Genomic DNA, 22,175 nt, shown 5'->3' on the forward strand with positions numbered 1-22,175 from the left:
AGGAGAGACTGGGCTCAGGAAAGAGGCTTTTCGACTACAGAACAGATTCTCCCATTAATCAGGAATGCTCATGGGAGAAAGAATTGGAGCCAGTCAGCTACTGGTCTGGATATAGCTAATAATTCCTCTCTTAGGTTTCTGGAGGATCTGTGCCAGGGTCTCTTCCAAGTGCATACAGCAAATATGATTTTCCCTTTGTATCTTAAAAAGAAAAAAAAAAAAAACCTGGCAGCATTAATACCTCCAAGAAATGTGATCAGCGCTGAAAGGATGAGCTTAGACAAATTGAGGCATAACTAAAACCAAATATGGGTCAAAATAACTTGTTAGGTTTCTGAGGACAAGCATACAAACACAGTAAGTGTTAATTTGTGTCCTGCTTTCTACTGACTGGAAATCTCCAATAACCTCATGCTTTGTCTCCTCATCAGATCAATGATAATTAGTATTCATTATGAAGCACTTCTAAATTTTGAGCACATTTTCTCCTTCAGCATAATTTCAGACAATCAATCTGTTTATAATACCTCTTTACCGACTGTTCTCAAATGGGCACACATTATATTCTTTTTTTTTTTGATCCGGTCATAGGGCCTGAACTCTGGGCCTGGGCGCTGTCCCTCAGCTCTTCAGCTCAAGGCTAGCGCTCTACCACTTGAGCCACAGCGCCACTTCCAGCTTTTTTTTTTTTTTTAATGTGGTGTTGAGGAATCGAACCCAGGGCCTCATGCATGCAAGGCAAGCGCTCTATCACTGAGCCACCTTCCCAGCCACATTATATTCTTAACTGTATGTTTATTCCTCGCTTCACAGGCCTCATAATGGCTACGAGTTGTAGTTCAATGTGGGCTTTAGTTTTATGATGATTACATTTTATCATTTAGTTTCATTTCATTATTTTTTTTCATTTATCACATACGAACTATCCCTAAGGTGCCAAACATTATCTCTGTTTCCATGGGAAAAGAGGCAGGCACACAGGAGAGTAAAATGGAGTCTGTATGATTCAAACATGGAAAGTCAATGAGGTCCCACCTCATTCATATGCATAACCTTGATTAAAGTATTGGAGGACCACACATAGATTGTCTGCACACTCTGGAGCTACCTACAACAGGGCCTTGGCCCTCCTGGGACACTAGTTTAAGAAAACCATGCTCCCAGGTGCTGGTGGGCTCGAGCCTATAATCCTAGCTACTCAGGAGGCTGAGATCTGAGGATCTCAGTTCAAAGCCAGCCTGGGCAGTGAAGTCCACGAGATTCTTATCTCCAATAAACCATTCAGAAAACCAGAAGTGGCACTGTGGCTCAAGTGGTAGAGTGCTAGCCTTTAGCTGAAGAGCTGAGGGACAGCACACAGACCCAGAGTTCAAGCCCCACGACAGACAAAAAAAAAAAAAGACTAACCATGCTGGACACAGCTAATGCGTGTTGTCAAAAACCTAGTGAAAGAATCTGTGAATAATTTTAAAGGGAAACCAGGCAAATTAGGGTAAATTTTAAGATCCCAGGGGAAGAAACAAGTATTTGCAGAAGGTCAACAGCCTATGGAAAAGAGGCAGGGGAATCCCATGAAAACAGAAGATAATGCCGAGCAACAGGAATCAGGAATCACCAGTCTGGAATCTTCACAATTTTCCTCCTGGGCTCCAGATACTCTAGTCACGCTAGTAACTGTCCTTCCAATCATCACTACCATATGAAGAAAAGGATATGAATCACCTCTAAGATGATATGGCTGATGCATTTTTTTAAAGGGGCATTTTAACTCCACTCCTATGTTTGTACTCTTCCCATCTCAGGAAATGGCCCCAGCCATTCAAGCCACCAACATGGGGGGGTCACTCTGGGGGGGTCACTCTAGAGTCCATCCCGTCCCCGATCCCTGGGTTCAATATTTTAGTTCTTCCAATTGTGTTTCTAATTGAGACACAGAATTTACTCCCTTTTTCCTTCCCACCACCCCAGCCAGCATCCTGGCCACATGACAGTCTCCTGGCTCTCCTTCAGTGCCCAGATAATCCTCCTGATCCCAATCTGTCCTCCAGCTAATATCCATTTTCCACACAACAACCAGAAATTATTTTCTTTAAAAGTGCATCCTATCAGCGCCACCTGAGGCTTAAAACCCTTCATGAATTCCCAGTACACTAGAGATAAAAATCCCTATTTTTTTTAACCTAATAGCCTGCACAACTGATTCTTCCTTACTTCTCCAACTTCCCCTCTTGGCACCTACTCACCCTTCACTGAGTAGACCACAGTAACATCAAACCCTTTAGTCCCCCAGCACCGGGACCTTTCCCATACACTGTGATTCTCCAACATGTGGTTCACTCTGCCTAGAATGCTCTTGTCTAGGCTCTTTGCACAGCTGCCTCCTTCCCTGTCCGGCCAACTTAAACATCTCTGCAAGAGGCTCAACAGCACCTTGTAAGTCAGCAGTAGCCATATGACTTTATTTCCTGGAAGACTATAGCCTGTGAGGACTAGAAATTTGTCTTATTCACCTTTAATGTAGATCATACTTGGAGAGTTGTAGTTGCTCAGAAAATGCTTATGGAATGAGTGAACGAATAAATCAGGGAAAACTATATAGGAAGTGTTGGCTAAGGGTAAGTACCTTTTCAATCTAACTGTACAGGATAAAAAGTAAACTTCAGACAAAACAAGCTTTTGTGAGTTAACTTGAGAAATAATTTTAAGGCTACTTTTAAGACCTGCTTTTAAGTGTAAAAGGGTTCATATATAATAGTACTGCTTCATAACTTCTTCATCAAAACTGGCCCACAATAACTGGTAAAAAGACAGTAGCAATTCCAAAGCATGAAGTTTTCAGTAGAGATGGGCACATGCTACCAACTGTGATTTCTCCAAAACACACTACTCAGGCCAAGACTGCTTCACAGCATTTATGGTCTGAAGAAAACTTCACACACACTGAAATCCACTGAGTGCAAAGTTGGGAAGACATGTCTCTAGTTTACTGTTTTCATATGAATACTGTAATTAATGGAAAATCAGATCTCATTGCTTCGTTCTCTCAAGTGGCCTTTTACTAGTGATAAATGACAAATTTGGCTAAAACCTAACTAAAGCTGAAGTTAAAACACACCTGACAAAACATATACACTTCATGAGAACTTCAATTAAACGAAGTTTTTTTTGCAGCTACAGAAGAAACCCTTGTAGAAACATCTTCAGACAGAGGAAAATCCAGGTGATGATCCAAAAACGAAGTATGATGAAACAGCCTAACACACTAAGTGTCTCAAAGGTCCCAAATAATAAAGCATTCATTGCATTAAGTTTTGAATACACAGAAATACATGTACATGCATGTGTATAAGTATCTAATTTTATATGAAATGTGTTTGTGTGGGATTCTGTTTGTTTACTTTTGGGTTCAGGCCTCCCTCTAAAACAACTAGCCATTCAGTCAGATGCTGCCACACAGAGCCGAGCAGAAACATATTGCTTTTGGCCCCAGGACTGTCCTTTCCTATTTGTGTGGAAAGCCTGGGTTGACTGTACTGTGAAAAACATTCAAGGAAAGAAAAGCCCTACTGCTGTAACTGTGCCAAAAAAGTATAAAGAAATAAACCCAGATGCTAGAATTTGAGGCATTTCCTTTGCTATGTGACGCTGTCCTTTAACTGAAGGTCAAAAGAACATTAAAGGCTTGAAGGTTTTAAAGCCATAAGTGGATATTTTTGTGCCCCTCAGTTTATGCATGCCAATGACACACAGAGCACGTAGAATTTATTTAGCAACATTCAAGGAAAATCCTGGTATCACTTTCAAACATGATTTATTTGAATTTCTAGTGCCTGATATTAATGCAGATTGGTTCACTGCCCTGACCGCCTTAGCCCCTCTGAAACACCAGTGAGTGAATGAAGTCATTCTGAAGCCCATTTCAGATTTACTACCTCCTAATCCCTTCCTAAATTACAACACATATCCATGTGTTATAATTTTATAACCTTTTTTTTATTTCCTGAGGACATTCATTTATTTTTGATGATATCGGAAACAGTAAGCAACATGAAATATAATCGTTTTATTTCCCTTTGTAGGGAGATACTTCACATCACATTTATAAAGATGTGAAATGACTGTTCTAGTAATAGAAAACAGAATCTCAGTGCATTGGAAATATATCAGAATCATTATGTTCAGCAAATCCTTGTCAAATGGGCTACCTCATTTGGCGAGATGACTTGAATTAGCCTGTTTTCAATAACAATTTTTTGAAGGGATGGCAAAAATCTTGATGAAAAAGCTACTATGACCATGTCCGTCATAGACAGCAAGAAGGCTTGAAGCATCACTGTCAGTGTATGATTTGTTTAAAAGTCCCTTTGAGCCAGGTGCCGGTGGTTTACGCCTGCAATCCTAGCTACTCAGGAGGCTGAGATCTGAGGGTGGCAGTTCAAAGCCAGCTCAGGCAGAAAAGTCCTTGTGACTCTTATCTCCAGTTAACCACCAGAAAACTGGAAGTGGCAATGTGGCTCAAGTGGTACAGCACTTGCTTTGAGCTGAAGAACTCATGAATAGCACCCAGGTACCAGAGTTCAAGCCCCATGACCAACTCCCTCCCCCCCCAAAAAAAGGTCCCTTTGAACTGTGATACAACACTAAGACAGAAAGAAAGAAAGAAAGAAAGAAAGAAAGAAAGAAAGAAAGAAAGAAAGAAAGAAAGAAAGAAAGAAAGAAAGAAAGAAAGAAAGAAAGAAAGAAAGAAAGAAAGAAAGAAAAGAAAGAAATCTAAGGCTTCACTTCAACAGGAGGAGTAAAATTCAGCAAAGAACTCCCACTAGAGAGATTTAGATGACTAAATACAGAAGCTTCTCCTAAACAAGATTTTACTTGGGGAAGACTGGAATGTCTTCAACTCAAGGGACCTCCATCCCACGTCATCTTTACCTTTGTCCCTGATGTCCCACTCCAAATATAGAAAAGTGAAGCCATCTGAGTTAACAGTCATGCTTCTTTTGTTTACCCGATTTCTGGGTTATTTACTGGAATATTTTAAATAATTCTGTTGGGAGTCATCATGGTTACTAATAGACATACCATCTAATCATGACCCGGAGCAGCACACTTGCCTACCAGAAAACACAAACTTTCTGACTTGTTGCTCTAGAAATGTCAACAAAGGGAAGGCAGTGTTCAACTTTATTTCTCATATTTCCTTTGCTACTCAACAGGGTCAGCTTCCCTGGCGCGTGGGAAGCAGACAGACAACACAGTTTAATAGCAAACTTAGGTGTGGCCATTCCAGTGATAAGGGAAATGAAAGTGGAAGGAGTTTGAATAATATTTATTTGAAGAGTCACAGCTTGTTTTCAAGACACTGTTTACAATGTGCTTAGCATCACACCAATTCTTAAAGAACTACTGATTATGTCCACATGGCTAGAGGTTAGGGTCCATTTTTATCAAAGAAGAATGAAAATTTCAAGAGACTCAGCCAGAGAATTTAACACCATTATAAGAATTGTCATGGGGTGCCAATGATCAAGAAGCATTGAATTTATACCCTGAGATGCTGACTGGTAACCCCTTTGTAGAACAGCTTAAAGATAATAAAAATATAATTTAGAAAAGAACTGCCATAGGTACCAGTGCACAGATAAATGGAGACATATGAATACTAGCATAGATAAGAAATCTTATGCTTGAACTTAATAACCAATATTACCTCTTAGTCACTATGGACTAATAGGTGTCTAAATACATGTTTAATCAGTCCTAATCATGTTCGAAGGACTCCCAGGGCCAAACTCACACCTGTATTCCTAGTTATTTAGGAGGCTGAGATCTAAAGATCATGATTCGAAGCTAGCCCGGACAGGATAGTCCATGAGACTTTTATCTCCAATAAATTACCAAAAGAGGTAGAAGTGGAGCTCTGGCTCCAGTGGTAGAGCACTAACTTTGAAAGGAAAAAAAGAAAAGAAGAAAGATAAAAAAGAAGAAAAAAAAAAGGCCTTCAGAAAAAAAAAACAAAAACAAACAAAGGACTCCCTGGGCCAATATTAGAAGGACTACATTCGGGCAGACATGTAGCCAGGCAAAGAGGCATGAAAGAACACATAGGTAACATTTTTGAGAGTTGTATGTCGCACTGAGGTGTGACACCACCACAGCATAATTTCATTTGAAAAATTCCTGACCAAATAGAAAAACAAGTTGGCTCTATCAGAAAGCATTCGCAAGGTTCCACTGTGATTAGTAATCAAATGCCCAAAGGGTGCTGTGAACATACAAATGGAATATTATTTTTCTTCTTATTACTGCAGAGCTAAACATCACCTTAGACATTATAAGCAAGATATTTAGAAGTTTAAAAACCTGACTAGTTACCCAGACCTGGGTCCTACACAACTGAGAATGACTTGGAGAAGTGAGTGAGTCAGGACCCCTGAGGTTACAGCAGGACCACCACAAGATAGGTCACCACCTTCTCTAGAGTTCCAAGGACACTTGAGGAAGCCAAGTGTTCTGCTCCTGTTCTGGTATGATCAGGAGCTGCAGCAAAACTCTGACAAAGTGTCCTTTCACATCCACTGCCACAAAAGCATGTTTATAACTGCTCTGTGAGGCAGAATGGACTTTCTCTTCTTCCAGTACAGAGGAACTATAAATGATAACCTTTCAAATAATATAAACAAACATATAAACAAGACTGGAATGTATTCTAGACACCTTTAAAATGTCTTCTTGATAGGAGTCAATCTTTCTAATTTTCAGGACTTTCCTCTCAAAACAGAACACAGGAACACAGTTTACAAAAGATGTTAATCTTTTCATTATAAAAGTGACATCTTCACTTTCTAAACCGAATGAAACCTGGCAAGTATATTGTGCTATATTATCTCATTATACAGACAAACAGCTTTCTTCTACAGCCATAGAACTTGTATTTTACCTGCAAATGCAAGGATTAAGAAAAAGAACTATTTGCCATATCAATTTTAAACATTATTAAATTCCTGTATTGTTCTTTTGTTATTGGAACAGGAAAACAAAGGCTACTGATAAGGAGAAAGCACTTTACTTGCTTTTCGGGAAATTAAAAAAAAAAAATCAATGACAGAGAAAAGAATAAAAAAGGTTTCCTACACTTGGAAAACTAGGAAGTTGTCAGTCAGAAACAAAGAACACATCCTCAATGGGAAGGAACATTCCAGTCCCTGAAAACCCCAACAAACATTAATTCATCTTGTGTTAATCCCTTCCCTCTTCCAACTTTACAGGCTCTGCTGTCACTTCCTCCTTGTTTCAAAAAAAAAAAAAAAAAAAAAAAAACCACTCAGCAATAGAGTCTACAAATCAAAAGCAGGAAGGCACTCTATAAAAGAGAATGTCCCGAGCTTCAGACATATCAACAATCACAATCAAAGTGAGTCCTTTATTCTTATCTTAAAGAATATACACCTTTAAGAGAATTATCTCAAAAGTTTCAAAGGATATTAGCCAAATGCTTCATGATAGTTAGCTTAGTAAAGTCAGTGGCACCAAGGAATGAATCAAATTTTATTATTAGAACATTTCTAAATTTTACAACATTCAAATATTAAATTTTAATGGTCTGAAATACCTTTCTTATACATTTGACAAAGATGGAGGCATAATTTCTAAAGGCAAATACAGTATGTCCATAAATTATAAAAGGCTTACAGCTGATTAAAATTAGTTATTTTTTAACTCATTAGTATCTCCGAGAATGTCTTCCTGCAGATGCAAATGGCATATGATTGCTCCACCCCATTATCCCTACCTCTGTGGACATCTTTCATGCCCTAGACGCTTAGAGCAAGGGCCTCTACAAAGACCCTATGCAGTAGGCCCGTCCCAGGTCTGTCCTCCCTAGATGATAAGATGCAGGCAGGAAGAAGGCAAGGAAGACCACAGAGATTCCTGCTCCCTTCCATAGAGCTCTCCTGGCTGGACATTGTGATTCATCCCTTGGAGCCATGCAGGAGTCATGGGTAGGAGGAACTCTGTCAAAAGCCATCTAGACAAAAATCAACATCCTATCCTGAAAAACAACCTAAAGCAATAAGGGCTGAAGGTGTGGCTTAAGTGGTAGACCCTATGTTCAGACCTCAGTGCTGCCCAAAACAAAGTTAAAAAGTAAATAGAGCTCTCTTACTTTAATTCTTTTAATAGGAATTTCAATATTGGCTAAGAGAACATTCTAGAGTACAATCAGTCAACAATCTAAATCTTTTCCTACCTTGACCTTAGGAGAGAATGGCAAGCAGAGAAAAATGACACTGGACTGTAGGCAAGAAAAAAGTAAAAGAATAGAATTGGGAGCCATAGAAAAGATAGGCTGCTGTTAATGGCTCATGCCTGTCATCCTGACTACTGAGCAGATTGAGATCTGAGGATCATGGTTCCAAGCCAGACAGGCAGGAAAAATCTGTGAGACTCACATCTTCAGTTAACTATTAATAAAAAGCCAGAAGTTAGCCAGGTGCCAGTGACTCATGTCTATAATCCTAGTTACTCAGGAGGCTGAGATCTTAGGATTGTGGTTCAAAGACAGCCCCGACAAGAACGTCCATGAAACTCTTATCTCCAATTAACCACTAGAAAACTGAAAGTGGCACTGTGGCTCAAATGGTAGAGCACTAGCTTTGAGCTGAGGGACAGCACCTGTGCCCTGAGTTCAAGACCCATGACCGATTAAAAAAAAAAGCCAAAAGTGGTGCTGTGGTTCAAGTGGTAAAATAGTAGCTTTGAGCAAAAGAAGCTCAGGGAGGCCTTGAGTTCAAGCCCTAGGACTGGCACCCGAAAGAAAGAAAGAAAGAAAGAAAGAAAGAAAGAAAGAAAGAAAGAAAGAAAGAAAGAAAGAAAGAAAGGAAGAAAGGAAGGAAGGAAGGAAGGAAGGAAGGAAGGAAGGAAGGAAGGAAGGAAGGAAGGAAGGAAGGAAGGAAGGAAGGAAGGAAGGAAGGAAGGAAGGAAGAGGACAAACATGGTCATCTCTTCTTGTAAGGTTAGCTCTGTTAGTCCTCAGCTGGAAGCAGAAGAAACTGCAACTTTTCTGGAGGTATATTTTTGCATGATTATGCATTCGGGACTGCTTCCTTAAAGATTTTTGCTTTTTCTTTTTTCTTGAAAAAAAAGTTGGAACCTGATCTCTTAATCAAGACATTAGCAATATATAACACTGGAAAGACTGAGAAATGAAAACAAAACAAAACATTGTATCCATCAACAAATCCTATTTCAATATATAACACTGTATATGAACATTTGAAATGATCACTTTTTTGACGGAATGCAAATTCCTGCTAAAGTCACTGTGTTTGCAAACTCTATAACTATTTCACAGACCCCCTTCCCTTGCCAACCTCTACCTCATAGGAAGAACAAATATAAATTCTCTAGCTTAGATGAGTTAGCCATAAACCCAGATAACAGACAAGGAATATTAATTATACTTATTTGAGTATTTGATTGGGAGCTCAGAAATGACAGCTCCTCATGGTATACACCCTCAGACTGATGGAGACAACCAGACCAGAGGCAGCTTCAGGAAGTGGGGGCTCTCAAAAACCACACTGAAAAAAGTTACAACTCTTCTCTGAAGAACTTGTCCCTGTCCTGGGACATGGTCTCCACTCATAACCCCTTTTGCCAGCAGCTCAGAGGGTTCCGATTCTAGATCCTTTACTCACATCAGGAAAAAGCTTTGTGAGGGCCAGGTCTCAGCCGGACACAGCTGGACCAGGCAGTAACTCAGTAGCTTTGTGTGAATAGAGCACGTGGAGCCTTGGGAATAACTGAGAGGTCACTTCCAGCCAAGACAGAAACCACAAACATGCGAGTCACCGCTCAGGGCCACCCAACAGCATAACCTCAACCTGCTAAAGTCAGGCACTGGATCAACATCTATCTTCTTTGCAGTCCCAGCAGGTAAAAATAAAGAATTTAAGCATGGCTCCAAACTGCCAGGTATCTTTTTTTGTGGCCCCTCATTTTCTTTCTTAAATGTGTATTAAGTTCCTGGTATTTAATTTTAAGATAAAACACAGATGCATAGTAAAAATGCTCATCTACATCTAGTATTCCTTTAAACAGAGTAAGAGTTAGGGGCTAGAGGACATACACAGGTATTTGGATGAAGAACATCTTGGGATAGATGGCTTGAAAGTATAGATTTAAAGAGTTAAAACCCCAAAAATGTTATAGCAGAGAAAAGGGGAGAATCAATGAATGGTATAGAATATTAAGACATTAGAAAGCATTGCTTTAGATACCAGTTTAAAAATTTGGTTTTTCTACCAATCCTTTTTAGTAACCCCAATGTGGCTGAATAAAATGTTCTCCTAAACCCACCCACCCATCCACCCACATTTCCTTGGCAATAAGATACAATGTCTTTAATCGTGACTCTTTTGCTTGATGGGCACAAGAAATCACAGCCACAAGAAGGACATTGTATGACTTCCCACAGCTAAAATGCAGGTGTAATTATTCAACCAACTGCTCCTCTCCATCTGGCTATTGGCCAAGTTTCTTGAGCTTCCTGTTTTCATTTCCCAGATATTTGACACTGGCTTCCGCCTTTTGGTAGCCCTTTTTATTTTCCTTGTACCAATTATCAAAACATCCAAAACAGCAATGATTTAAAGACAATTCTCCAAAGTTTAAAATACTGATTCAACCATCAACTTCAAAGTAAACTACTTATAAAGAACTTTGTCTATATTTCCTTTCCCCATGAAATTGCTGTGATTTAAAATAAAATACATTTAGATTTCAGAATTGCTTACATACAGATATACACGAATGCATTTATGTGTGAATATCCATTCATATATTTAAGCATATACTCTCCAAAACAGGGAAAGCATACTGATTGTCTTTACATAGAACAGCAATACAGGTTTAAAATTCCCAAACTGCCTATCTTAATTAAATATGTATAATCAAGTACCCATAAATGGCACTTGGATAAAGGGAATACGAACTAGCATCCTAATGGAAAATGAGGTTAAATCTGTTTTTTTATCACTTGCCCAAGGGAAGGGCTAGTGTTTCCAAACTTGATAAACAATGTTAAATGAATTCCTTTAAAATGTTTTTTAAAACAATTTACATGAGCAATATATTCCCCAGCATAATTCACTACAGCTTTCGGATGCAACTAAGCTTAAGAAAAAGAGAATCTATGCATAGTCATGATGATAAAGAACTTGACTAATTTATAAATTAGGAATTTGTATAAATGAAAGTCCTAAAGCAGAGAAGTCATGCAGATTGTTGGGCTTTGTAATAAACACAGAGTTTTGAGGGTAGGGTAGGAATATCATTATATACACATTCTATTATCAATGTGAGTATTGTAAAGGCCAAAACCTTCCCTTGAACTTTATAAACCTCATTAAATGGATAGTATCCACCCTATTTCCATCCTTTTTCTGTAAGAAATAATGTTAAGTTTTAATAGTTTCAGAAGTTTAACTAGGTAAATTGATATCTTAAAGTAGCTATATTTGGGGAGAATATATAATTAATTCTTAGTATCACTGACCCTGTCAACTAATGGTTACACTGGATTATTTCCAATTCAGCCAATACAACATTAGGAATGATTTGGGGGCAATGGCATATACTACCATGCACGAGTTAATATAAGCACCCACAAAAACATCTACTGTCGAAAGTCTTAGATATATATCTACAGGTGAAATAGATAAACTGATAGATATATTAGAAAATATATCTATATTTTCTATAACTGATAGATATATTAGCATCAAGTACCAGAATTTGTCCCTCAAGACCTGAGATGCAATGCTTCAACTGTATTTTAATTTCTTTTAACATTTACTTGGAAAAGAATTATAATTGAATCTGAAGCCATTAATATGTGGGGTAAAGCCATTTGTAGAACATGATTTTTTTTTAAAGGCAATGGAAGAAGTAGCAGAAATCAACAGGGAAGAGGACTCACATAAGCATTACGTGACTGCAGGAAGGTCAAAAATTCTCCTAGAGTGTTCTGGAAATGTGGACACGCAGCCCTAGGCCAGACCTAGTAAATCAAGAATGCCTAGAAGGCTTGGTCCTTGCAAGACACCCAGGACCCCGTACCTGAGAACCTGTATGGGAGAAGAGCAGGGGTTACTGTCCCTGCACTTAGGTTATAGGATAGCAGTGGGCTCCTTGCCTAACGATTGAAACATGTACTGTAGCTGTAGTAAGCATGGTTGGTGGTTGAAGAGAATGCTATGATCTCTATGAGCAGTCTTCCCAACCCCATGTGTTAAAAATAAAATAGAAACTTTTAAAGAAAAAGTTCTGTAAAAGCATACAATCTATTTCTTTTGAAGCACAAGTTACACTGTGTCCTGACAGACATTACAGATCAAGTAGTAACTCAGAGAACAGGCTGTCTTTGCAGCCTGGAGAAAGGTAACAACTAAGAATAGAACTCAGCAGTCACACTTTCCTTGTATGAAATAAGGAAATTTAAAAAAGAAAAGAAAAGAAAACTAAAGGTGAAATAAACTCTCTGGATGATAGCACTTTCTTAGGGAGAACTGATAGGGTAAGTTTAAAATATAGAATAATTATCAGTTAATGTTCAAAGGTTTTTAAAATCTGAAGAAAAAAGAAGCTTCAGACCAGAACTCTTTTGTCTCCATGTCAAAATGTGTTTAGCTTCAGGAACATGGCTATCAGACATAAAATCAAACTTCCTTTTGTTCTAGCAGCAGAAAAAAAAAAGCAGACATGAAACCCCATATAAACTAAGTCTTTGTTATATTACTTCTCATCTTTACTTTCTGGCTAAGGACATGCATTTTATGTAATTTGAGAGTCTAGAATAAATGTTTTGAAATATTAATTAGGACCTTTGTAACATAACTTTAAAAAAAAATCAAAAGCAAACTTCCACAGTCGATCTGCAATGTGATACAATATATGTGTCTGTACTCTTAGAGCCATTCAGAGAATGGCCCTTCAGGTGAAGACAAACCAAAGTCAAACTGGATTTAGTAGCACATAGCCTGTGTACAAAACCTTACTGAGTTAGCACAGGAGTCAAGGCATGGACAAATAAACCATTGGAGTAGCTCTAACATGAAAGGAGCCTGTGGAGGTACCTTGGAGAATGCTGAGGGGAAAGGCTCTTTTTAGTCTATGACTACAGCCCTATGTCTTCACTCCTTATGCAATTATTGGGTATTTTAGAACTCTTGCTTTGAACCAGTGCAAATTCCAGGAATGAGTCTGCTGGGGGCTCTAGCACTCGCTAGCACTTGTAAAGGCTTTTATGAACAAGAGAGTACAAATTAGTTCATCAACCAATTAATAATCATCAATTAAAATTATATATTCCATTTTACACTTCCAGTATCACAACTGTGAGGGAAGCTACTTTCACTAAGCTTACAGTACTAGTCCTCAGACTTTCTGCTATGGTCCTGACTAAGTATTCAATAGTTCCTATATCAGCTTCACCATACACATCCTTTTATGTTGCTTTTGGTGTGTTACCAATGCCGTTACTTTCTCCTGCCACTACACACATTGTTGTCACAATGATGTTCCTAAAAATGGTTCTTTTCCTCACACACAGAAGTCATCAGGACACCATACTCTCTCTGGGAGGATGACTCACAAATCTTATCTCCAGATCACTTTTGAGTTCCAGAACTGTAACTCTTCTCTGCCCCTTGCTTCTCCATAGACACCTCAAACACAGCAAAATAAACTCAGTATATACGTCATCTGTTCTCCCATAATCCATATTTGGTAAATAACAGCATCTGACCACCACACCTTGACTTTTTTCTTTCCTACCAGGTCCTCTATCCATTCTCTTTTCTACTTAAGGCAGCTTTTACACTCTCCATTTAGTTCAGCCACCCAATAAATTTCTCAGAGTTGGTCTCAATTTCCAGTTCCTCCATCAAACTTTCCTTGACTTATCCAAGTTGAACATGGATATAGAACAAACTCTTACTTGTTGACTCTATAGTTGTCCATTTTTCTCAGTTGAGCCACAAATGAAATGCCACTGAACATTATCTCTAAATGCTGTAACCTAAAACAAAGGATTTCCTTTTTTCTTTGCATATATTAATTGTACACAAGGGCTGTACAAATATCAACTGTGCAAATATTACAGTGTTATTTCCACATAGGCACATAATGTGTTTTGATCAAATTCATTCCCTTTCTTACTCTTTCTAATCCTCTCCAACCCCTCAAAGAAGGAAATTCTAAAAAATCCAAGTGTCTTCCTCCTTTTGCAGTTCCAAACAGGAGAAAATGTTATATAACCTGTATCATTCTGGAAATCCATGTGATGTGTAAAGTAGCAAGGGCTAATATATACGTTCAAGAACACATTTTATGACCCTCTCATAGTTCCTGGTTTGGCTAGTTTCCTCCAGGTGATAAATCAGTGTGATCGCATATTTTCCTTTTACCTCACCATCTCCTAATGAGGTTGTTCCTCTTGGTGGAAAGTTATAACTTTTTTCAGGAGTATATATATCCTGGCAATCTTCGGCACATTTACCATAGAACTATCCATGTTTAAATGTTAGTAAAAATCTGCATAAAAAATTACCCAAGTGACAACAGCTAGCTCTATGTGGGTGTCAAATTCAATGTGCACAAAACAAAACTCGAGTCTACTCCTTTCCCTAGTAAAGGGTATCACACATTGCTTACAACCCCAAATCTAAGAGCATTCCTCCAGTTTGCTTTCCTTCCCCATCCACATCAACTTCTGTTATTTTCAAATGATAGCTCAAATTCACTTATTTATCTTCATCTCCAGCTTCTCCCTTTTATCCTATACCTCAACTACTAAAAGAACTGTGGACCCTGTAGACCTGTGGGCTGTTCCCTTCTGGCATCTCTCTGTCCCTAGTCTCTTCTGCAGCATGTTGGTCTTTTAAGCACAGACTGTTACATCTTTGCTGATAATCCATTAGTAGCTATACCTATAGTCATCACGAAATCTATATGACTCAGTAATCCACAAGGCTTCAGGTAATCCAACTTGTCCCCCTCCATTTATCCCTCCCTACATTCTGATCATACTGAATTTTTGTTTGGTTTGGTATTTCTTTCATATGCTGAGTTTGTTCAGGTCTGTGGCTTCTTCCCTTCTCTCCCCTCAGAGTGCCACAAAGCAGTCTCCTTTCTGCAAGCAGATTCCAAGTGAACTTCTTTCCTTCAGAGAACACTTTTCTGACGTCCCTACTGAAAGCAACTTTCTCTGGTCATTTTTCCATCATAGCATCCTAATTGGTTACTACAGCTTTTATCATTCCATAAGTTATTTTCTTGTTCATGTATGTATTGATTATGTAAGTTCCATGGGAGTAATTGCTGCATCCTCAGCAATTATTACGTACTTCTCCCTTAAGTATTCACTGGACAAGTAAGTGAACGTTCTCCTGTGTTTTGTATTCTTCAATATAGTTTTCATAACTCTAATTCTCGAATCTATTAGGATCATTATAAATTATAATGGTTCCTGCTGAAGCTAGTACTGTTTTCTATGTTGGTCCCTCTTCTGATCCACAATCCATCAATTTTACTTTTGTGACTCTCATTACAGCATATACCAAAGCAAGATCAACAGGTGGTATGGCATGGATTTCCAGCTTTGTTATGATTAGGGTGGGATCGACTCTCTTCACCAGACTTCTTTCATGGAAAATTTACATTACTCTGACAAACTATTCAGGGATGCCAGCTATTCAGTATCCTATTTTCATTAAATTTCTGACTAGCTAATTTTATGGTGCTATGTTCATGTATTTTAGATTAAAAAAAAACCTGGTGAAATTGGTACCAACCCTTTCCACTTTTAAACAAACACAAATAACATGTAAGAACTTTATAAAGCTAGTAATTATCAGTAGTAGCTATACATTAATAAATGTTGTTGAAATGTCCTTTATTGGCTTCCATACACTTTTAAAGGTCATAATTAAATAGACTTCATTTTCAGCTCAAGACCAAAGATACAAAAGTGGAGATCTATGTTTCTCTGCTAAAGCTACTACACCTTTTCCTGCAACTCCCCCATCAACACTTGATACCTTAATACTATAAATTGCTCAAGGAATAGTCCCCCAAAGGTAGCTTTGTCTAGTTCTAAATAATTCACCTTCCCATAAGATGCCACCACACCAGGTTGGGTTTAGCAAGACTGTGGCTTGAGGACAGTCAGGGTTAGTGCTAGGAGATATTATCAGGACTGGGGTACCTGGCTCAGCTGGTAAGATTACTTGCCTAGCAAGTAGTAGTTCAAACCTGAGTGGAACACTGATGTGGAGACACACAAGCACTTGTACACAGGCGCACACACACACACCACTATCACCACCACCAGAACGAATGTAAACATACACTGACCTTGACCACAACTTGAGAAATCTCTAGTGACTGGACAAATCCTTCTCCATACTTTCTAGAACTCATGATCTCACAAGCTGTCTTCAGCTAAAATTCCCTCTCTCTTCACTCTCCCAAAAGGATGTTACCTCCTTCTTGCTCTAGCCAAAACCTGGGTAGTGCCTGACTACTTGATAGAGAGAACAACAGCACCTGTAACATTCCTCTAAGTCTTGAGAGGACGAGGACGGCTAAGTGTCCTGTTGTGCTCACTACTTTAAGATCATTCTTTCTTTCTTCCTTCAAAAAGTAAAACCTTATTTGCTTGAAGCATTTATCATGAGATTGTATGCCCAGCAATGAAAGGTTGTTGCATTCACCCACAGGACCTCTTACTCAGTGCCTCTTCCTTATGACTGTTCATGGTTGGTGTTTGGTTCATCCTAGTTCACCCTGTCACCTGCCACCTCCCATGATCTTGTTCTTCAGCTCTCCTCAGCCAACTAGATCAGACACAGTCATTCTTCAGCCTCATTACAAGTAATAAACATTTTAACCCCAGTGTCCACTCTCCAGATTCTTACTTCTCCAGTTATCTTCCTGCAGTAATTCCTCACCTCATTAGGTTCTTTCCTTCACTGATCTCATCACTTACTCACTGCATTTGGCTCCCTCCCGCTGCAAACTGCACAGCTGGCCATCATATATGCTCTCTCACACAACCTTCAATCACCCCTTCCTCCTTCCCTTCTTTTCCCCTCGCTTCTACACTTAATCAGAAAAAAGCAATCTAGTTACCTTTCTATCCATGCTGCATTAGAGCTAGAGAAAGATACATACACCCATGCTGCTCTTCAACTGATAACCACCTACACCTGTTAAGTGGGTAGCCTCCCACCCCCATCTCAACCCATCCATGTTGCTCTCTTAATTCACTCATCCTCACTTCTGAAATATCTGTTCTATATTTTCTTTTCCCTCCTCAATTTTCCACAGTCCTTCTCCCACCTCAAGCTCAGCCAATGACCTTTCTATAGTGCTCTGGAACATGGAAACAACTTTGATCTTCTTATTTTCCAAAGACCATTTCTTCTGAATCATTGCCTTGCTTACTTTACTGGCTTTTCCCCTTTCTGCCAGGTTGTTCTCATCATTTTTCAAATATACTGGTAGTTATTTCCATATTTTTTAAGGTCCCTTGGCTTGACAGTCTTCTGAAGCAAACACTTTATTTTTTTGGGTCTATTTTATCACAAAACATCTCAAAAGAGTTTTCCTATTTCTATTAATTGCCTATCAATCATTCATTCTACTATTTCCAGCAGAAACTCTAGGACTGTCTTTGTTTTCATCCCTCTCTTATCTTCTAGCAGATATTGTCAATACTTCCATTAAATTGGCATGCAACTCTCTTACCTCAATGTCTCTCCTGCTACCATTCTGGTTGACACTATAAATAGCTCTCCAACAACCTCCTGACTGCAGTATCTCCCTCTGCTAATCCACTGGGCACTGCTCCCCCAGCCCCAAGCCTGGTCTGCCTAACATTGATTTCACCATGCTCTGATTCTCTCTGCTCAAAAAATCTGAAATTATTTCTTATAGCTCATATTACCTACCAGGCTTCAGAAACTTATTGCACAATTTAATTGCTTACTGTCATCCTTATTTCCTATTACCTACCAACATAAAACCCTGCTCTTTTAGATCAGCTTTCCAAGTATCTTATACATATTATACATACATCATGCAAATTCACATTTCCACATCTGATTCTTTGTCCACATTGCTCATATTATCCAAACACTAAATTGTTCAGGCTCTGTCTTCCAAAATACCTGATCATACAATTCAGGTTAACAATGAACCTTCTATAGTATTCCAACCACTAGATATGCCATTGCTATTAATAACTTAATTATTCATAAGTATGACATAAGTTATTCTCTCTATATATAATATATATTAGGGCTGGGAAGGTGGCTCAGTGGTAGAGCGCTTGCCTTGTATGCCTGAAGACCTGGGTTCGATTCCTCAGCACCACATAAGCAAAAATTAAAAAAAACTAGAAGTGGCACTGTGGCTCAAGTGGTAGAGCGCTAGCCTTGAGCTGAAGAGCTGAGGGACAGCGCCCAGGCCCAGAGTTCAGGCCCCACGACCAGATCCCTTCCCCCACCCAAAAACTGTATATTAGAATGTAGGTAGGATTTTTTCTTCAAAACTATTTCTCAGAAAAAGGGACTCCCCAAATCCTGAATTCTTACCAAATTAACATAATGCACAATGTCTTATTTTGAATAATAGAGCATTTCACCTTAAATGACCTCAACCAATTTTACTTTTAAATTATAGAGGTCATCTGTGAAAAATGCATAAAAATTTTAAAAAAACAAAGAAGATTAGATGCAGTAAGATATCACAAACAGAATCACTTTTAAAAAAAAATCAATAAAGTTCATCTTTATGTTGCAAAGATCAAAAAGACGCTAACGCTACTGTCCAACTTTTACGTGAATAGGAACTATGTTTGGAGACATAACTTCCTGTGCATCATACTTAAGACATGCCACATCTTAACAGCTTAGATGACTGTGAAAAGGGTCTGCTCAGGAGCATGGTGTTAAGTGGCTGCAAAGTTACTTAAATGAAAACAGTAACAGCCAAAGCCAGTATGAGGCACTGGAGGTACTTGAACAAATTGCAGTGAAATGTGAGAATGGCAAAAAGCAGTAATTCTTCACTGCTGTATTATTTCAGAGAAAGTAACAAAAATATGTATGCATAGGTAAATTAACCATTTAAATAGTCATGTGACCACATCATCCATATCCCAGCTCCTATACTAAAGTTGGCAAAATATGCTTGGAGAATGAGAAGCGAGCAAAGGGCAGCTGAAGAATAGAGCAGCATTAGGTACCGAGTGCTTTGGCTTAGAACCATGATGTGACTATGAGAGTCTGCCATAGTCAAGGCTTGCAATTTATCCATTGTGTGGGAGTTCAGTTTCCCAGTGTTTAAATTCAAAGACTGTATTATCTGTTGCTAAGACTTTTCACCTTTCAAGTTATAGTTCTATTGTAGCAAACTGTATAACAGCTCACATCACCAGGCTTCATTTAGCTCTTCTTTACCTCTTAATCATTCAGCAGCATTGGTAAATACAAAGAATGAGGTTATTTGAAAGGTTACTGTAAACTTCTTATTTTTATTACCATTTAATAGAACTTATAAATAATATTCACAAATATCAGTCCTACTCAACTGCCCTATCAGCTTGACTTGTACCTTGTCAGTTCTTAGTATTCTAAACCATATTACCAACCTTTCCATCTTAGAATGCCATTATTATAGAGGTAATATATATATATATATATATATTTAAGAATATTTCATCAGTACTCTATTTCCCCATTCTCTAAGAAGAAAGTGGGGCTAACGCTGCTGTGGAACATGGCTTGATACCCAAGTCCAGGACATCTGCCTTGTTAATATTGGTTCTAAGCCACAGTAATGAGCTGTAATTACTGTACTTGGAATTACTTATGGCTATAAGGCATATTTCAAAGTTCTCAACCTGTTTTCAGGTTGCAATCTTCCTAATATTTTACCATAATTTCAGAATGCTTCCTAGAGATGAAGTGGCTCATGACTCATCTACATCTATGTGATTCCTGTCTCTGACAAAATCAGCCTAAGTCTTCAATATAAATGCACTCTTCTCTTGAGTCTTCAAAAGAGCCTCTCAATTTCGCCAGATGAGCAGTCTTTCTAATTAGCAAACTCCTCAAAGAGCATCAGCCTACGGTCAATCAAGCAGAATGGACATAGTCACAACAGATGCTGCTCTCAAGTGCAGGCCTTGTCATCCATTATGCATAGGTGACCCAGGCTGGCTGGCACAAGCTGTACTGCTCATGCTACCACAGCGATCATCCCATGCTCCTGAGCAACACACATACACATACACAACATCGCATCAGTACCTGAATACACACACTTGGTCTATCTCAAGATTCTAGAAACCTCCAAGCTCTGTGGGCTCAGCTCCAAGTCAGATTACAATGTTCAAGTTTATAAATCAACTGTTACAAAGTGAATGCTTACCTTCAATCCTCTTTAAAGCTGAAAGGCACATATCCTTCCTTGGAAACTCAAAGGGGTTGTTGCAGGTTCGAATGGTGTCACATTCACATTTCCCATTGATTATATTGCAGCCAGAGATAAGATTTTCATTGCATGGTTCAAAACCAAGCAGCTGATCATCATCCCAGTTCTCATCTGTAAAACAATTACCCACAGAACATTTGCTTGCTACTTCATTCAAAGGCCCGCTTGAGAGTCAAAACACTAAGGGCTCTCATGATGATATTTAACTTTAGCACCTCAATTTGTGAAAGTGAGTTGGATTAAAATTGTACAAAGGAATAAGCTTCAGTGCCTGTTAATCAATGAGAAGAACAAAACACAGACATACATGTAGACATTGCATAGCTAAGAATGTAGTTGTCTGTTCATGATAAAAATCCACTACTACAACTGCTGTGATTTTCCTCAAAAGAAGTAATTTTAAACACAGCTTTCTTTTTCCACATTCAACAAAATTGTTACAGTCACATTTACACATCTACAAAATTATTTTTAAGCTACTATTTTTCTTGCAGAGACCAGCTTTGGGTTTAAAATAGTTTTTTAACTTAATACATCAAGGCCGCTTAAAAAAAAAATTAAAAACAAGACACTGACCAGAGAGCCAAGAAAGATCAACAGAAGAGATCTGCAGTGCATTTCAGGACAGATTACTAGGGTCAATACTCCCCACAACAAAGACAGTAACAACCTCAACCCTAAAGGTGATGGCTGAGTTAGGGTCAGAGGTTACGACACTCATGCTGAGATCAATTCGTATGCTCATAATAAATAAGCCACATGTAAAAATCAGGTTTCCTGGAATCCAGCTCAGAAAAACACAAGAAGCAGGCTTTGAGTCTTAGTAATATTCCCCAGAGTTGAAAGATCACATATCAAGAAACTAGACTACTTCCCTTTACAGATAGATCCCTAGGACACTGTACACATGTTTACCCCTCCTCTTCACATTATCTTGAAAAGATAGATAAAAGTTTTCCCACCGGAACTGGGGGCTGACTACTAAATAGCAAACAGGTTTCTTTTTTTTGGGGGGGGGGGGTATCTAGTCGTGGGGCCTGAACTCTGGGCCTGGGTGCTGTCCCTCAGCTCTTCAGCTCAAGGCTAGTGCTCTACCACTTGAGCCACAGCGCCACTTCCGGCTTTTTTCTTTTTGCTTATGTGGTGCTGAGGAATTGAACCCAGGGCCTCAGGCATACAAGGCAAGCGCTCTACCACTGAAACACCTTCCCACCCCAGCAAACAGGTTTCTGATAACCACATCTGGAGAGAATTTTTTAATTGAGAAATCTAAAAACCTGTTACACTAAGGCAGGAGGAATACAAGCCATCCTAAGAATGTGTTTTCTGGCTGGGGTGCGCCTCAATGATGGAGCTCTAGCCTACAGGTGTGAGGCTCTGCAGGAGAACCCCAGCAAGGGGATTTGTTGTCATGGAAGACAGGGTAAACCAATAGCATTCATTTTTATAATGCTAATGTTTACTTCTGGTATCACGTTCAATGCACAAAATAGGCAAGACTGCTTTCTCTTACTGAAATAATTTTCTTGCCCAGGAGTCTTTAAAAGGGCTTTAATTACAATACAAAATGCTTCAGGGCAATTCTTTGAGGAGGGAGGAGAGAAAAATCTCTG

The 22,175-nt window shown here is 38.8% G+C and overlaps 1 protein-coding gene across 2 annotated transcripts in view; it reads right to left on the bottom strand.

The window, feature by feature from the left end:
- Crim1 (cysteine rich transmembrane BMP regulator 1) overlaps positions 1-22,175 on the bottom strand; it is a 185,513-nt gene that overhangs the window by 121,117 nt on the left and 42,221 nt on the right. For both annotated transcript variants that reach the window (XM_042675511.1, XM_042675512.1), the window contains exon 2: positions 20,500-20,673. In XM_042675511.1, the coding sequence (XP_042531445.1) occupies positions 20,500-20,673 (174 nt within the window). The remainder of the gene's footprint in view (positions 1-20,499; positions 20,674-22,175) is intronic.

This window comes from Dipodomys spectabilis, unplaced genomic scaffold (genome assembly GCF_019054845.1).
Source record: "Dipodomys spectabilis isolate Male_0828 unplaced genomic scaffold, ASM1905484v1 ptg000026l, whole genome shotgun sequence".
In the NCBI taxonomy this organism is placed as follows: Eukaryota; Metazoa; Chordata; class Mammalia; order Rodentia; family Heteromyidae; genus Dipodomys; species Dipodomys spectabilis.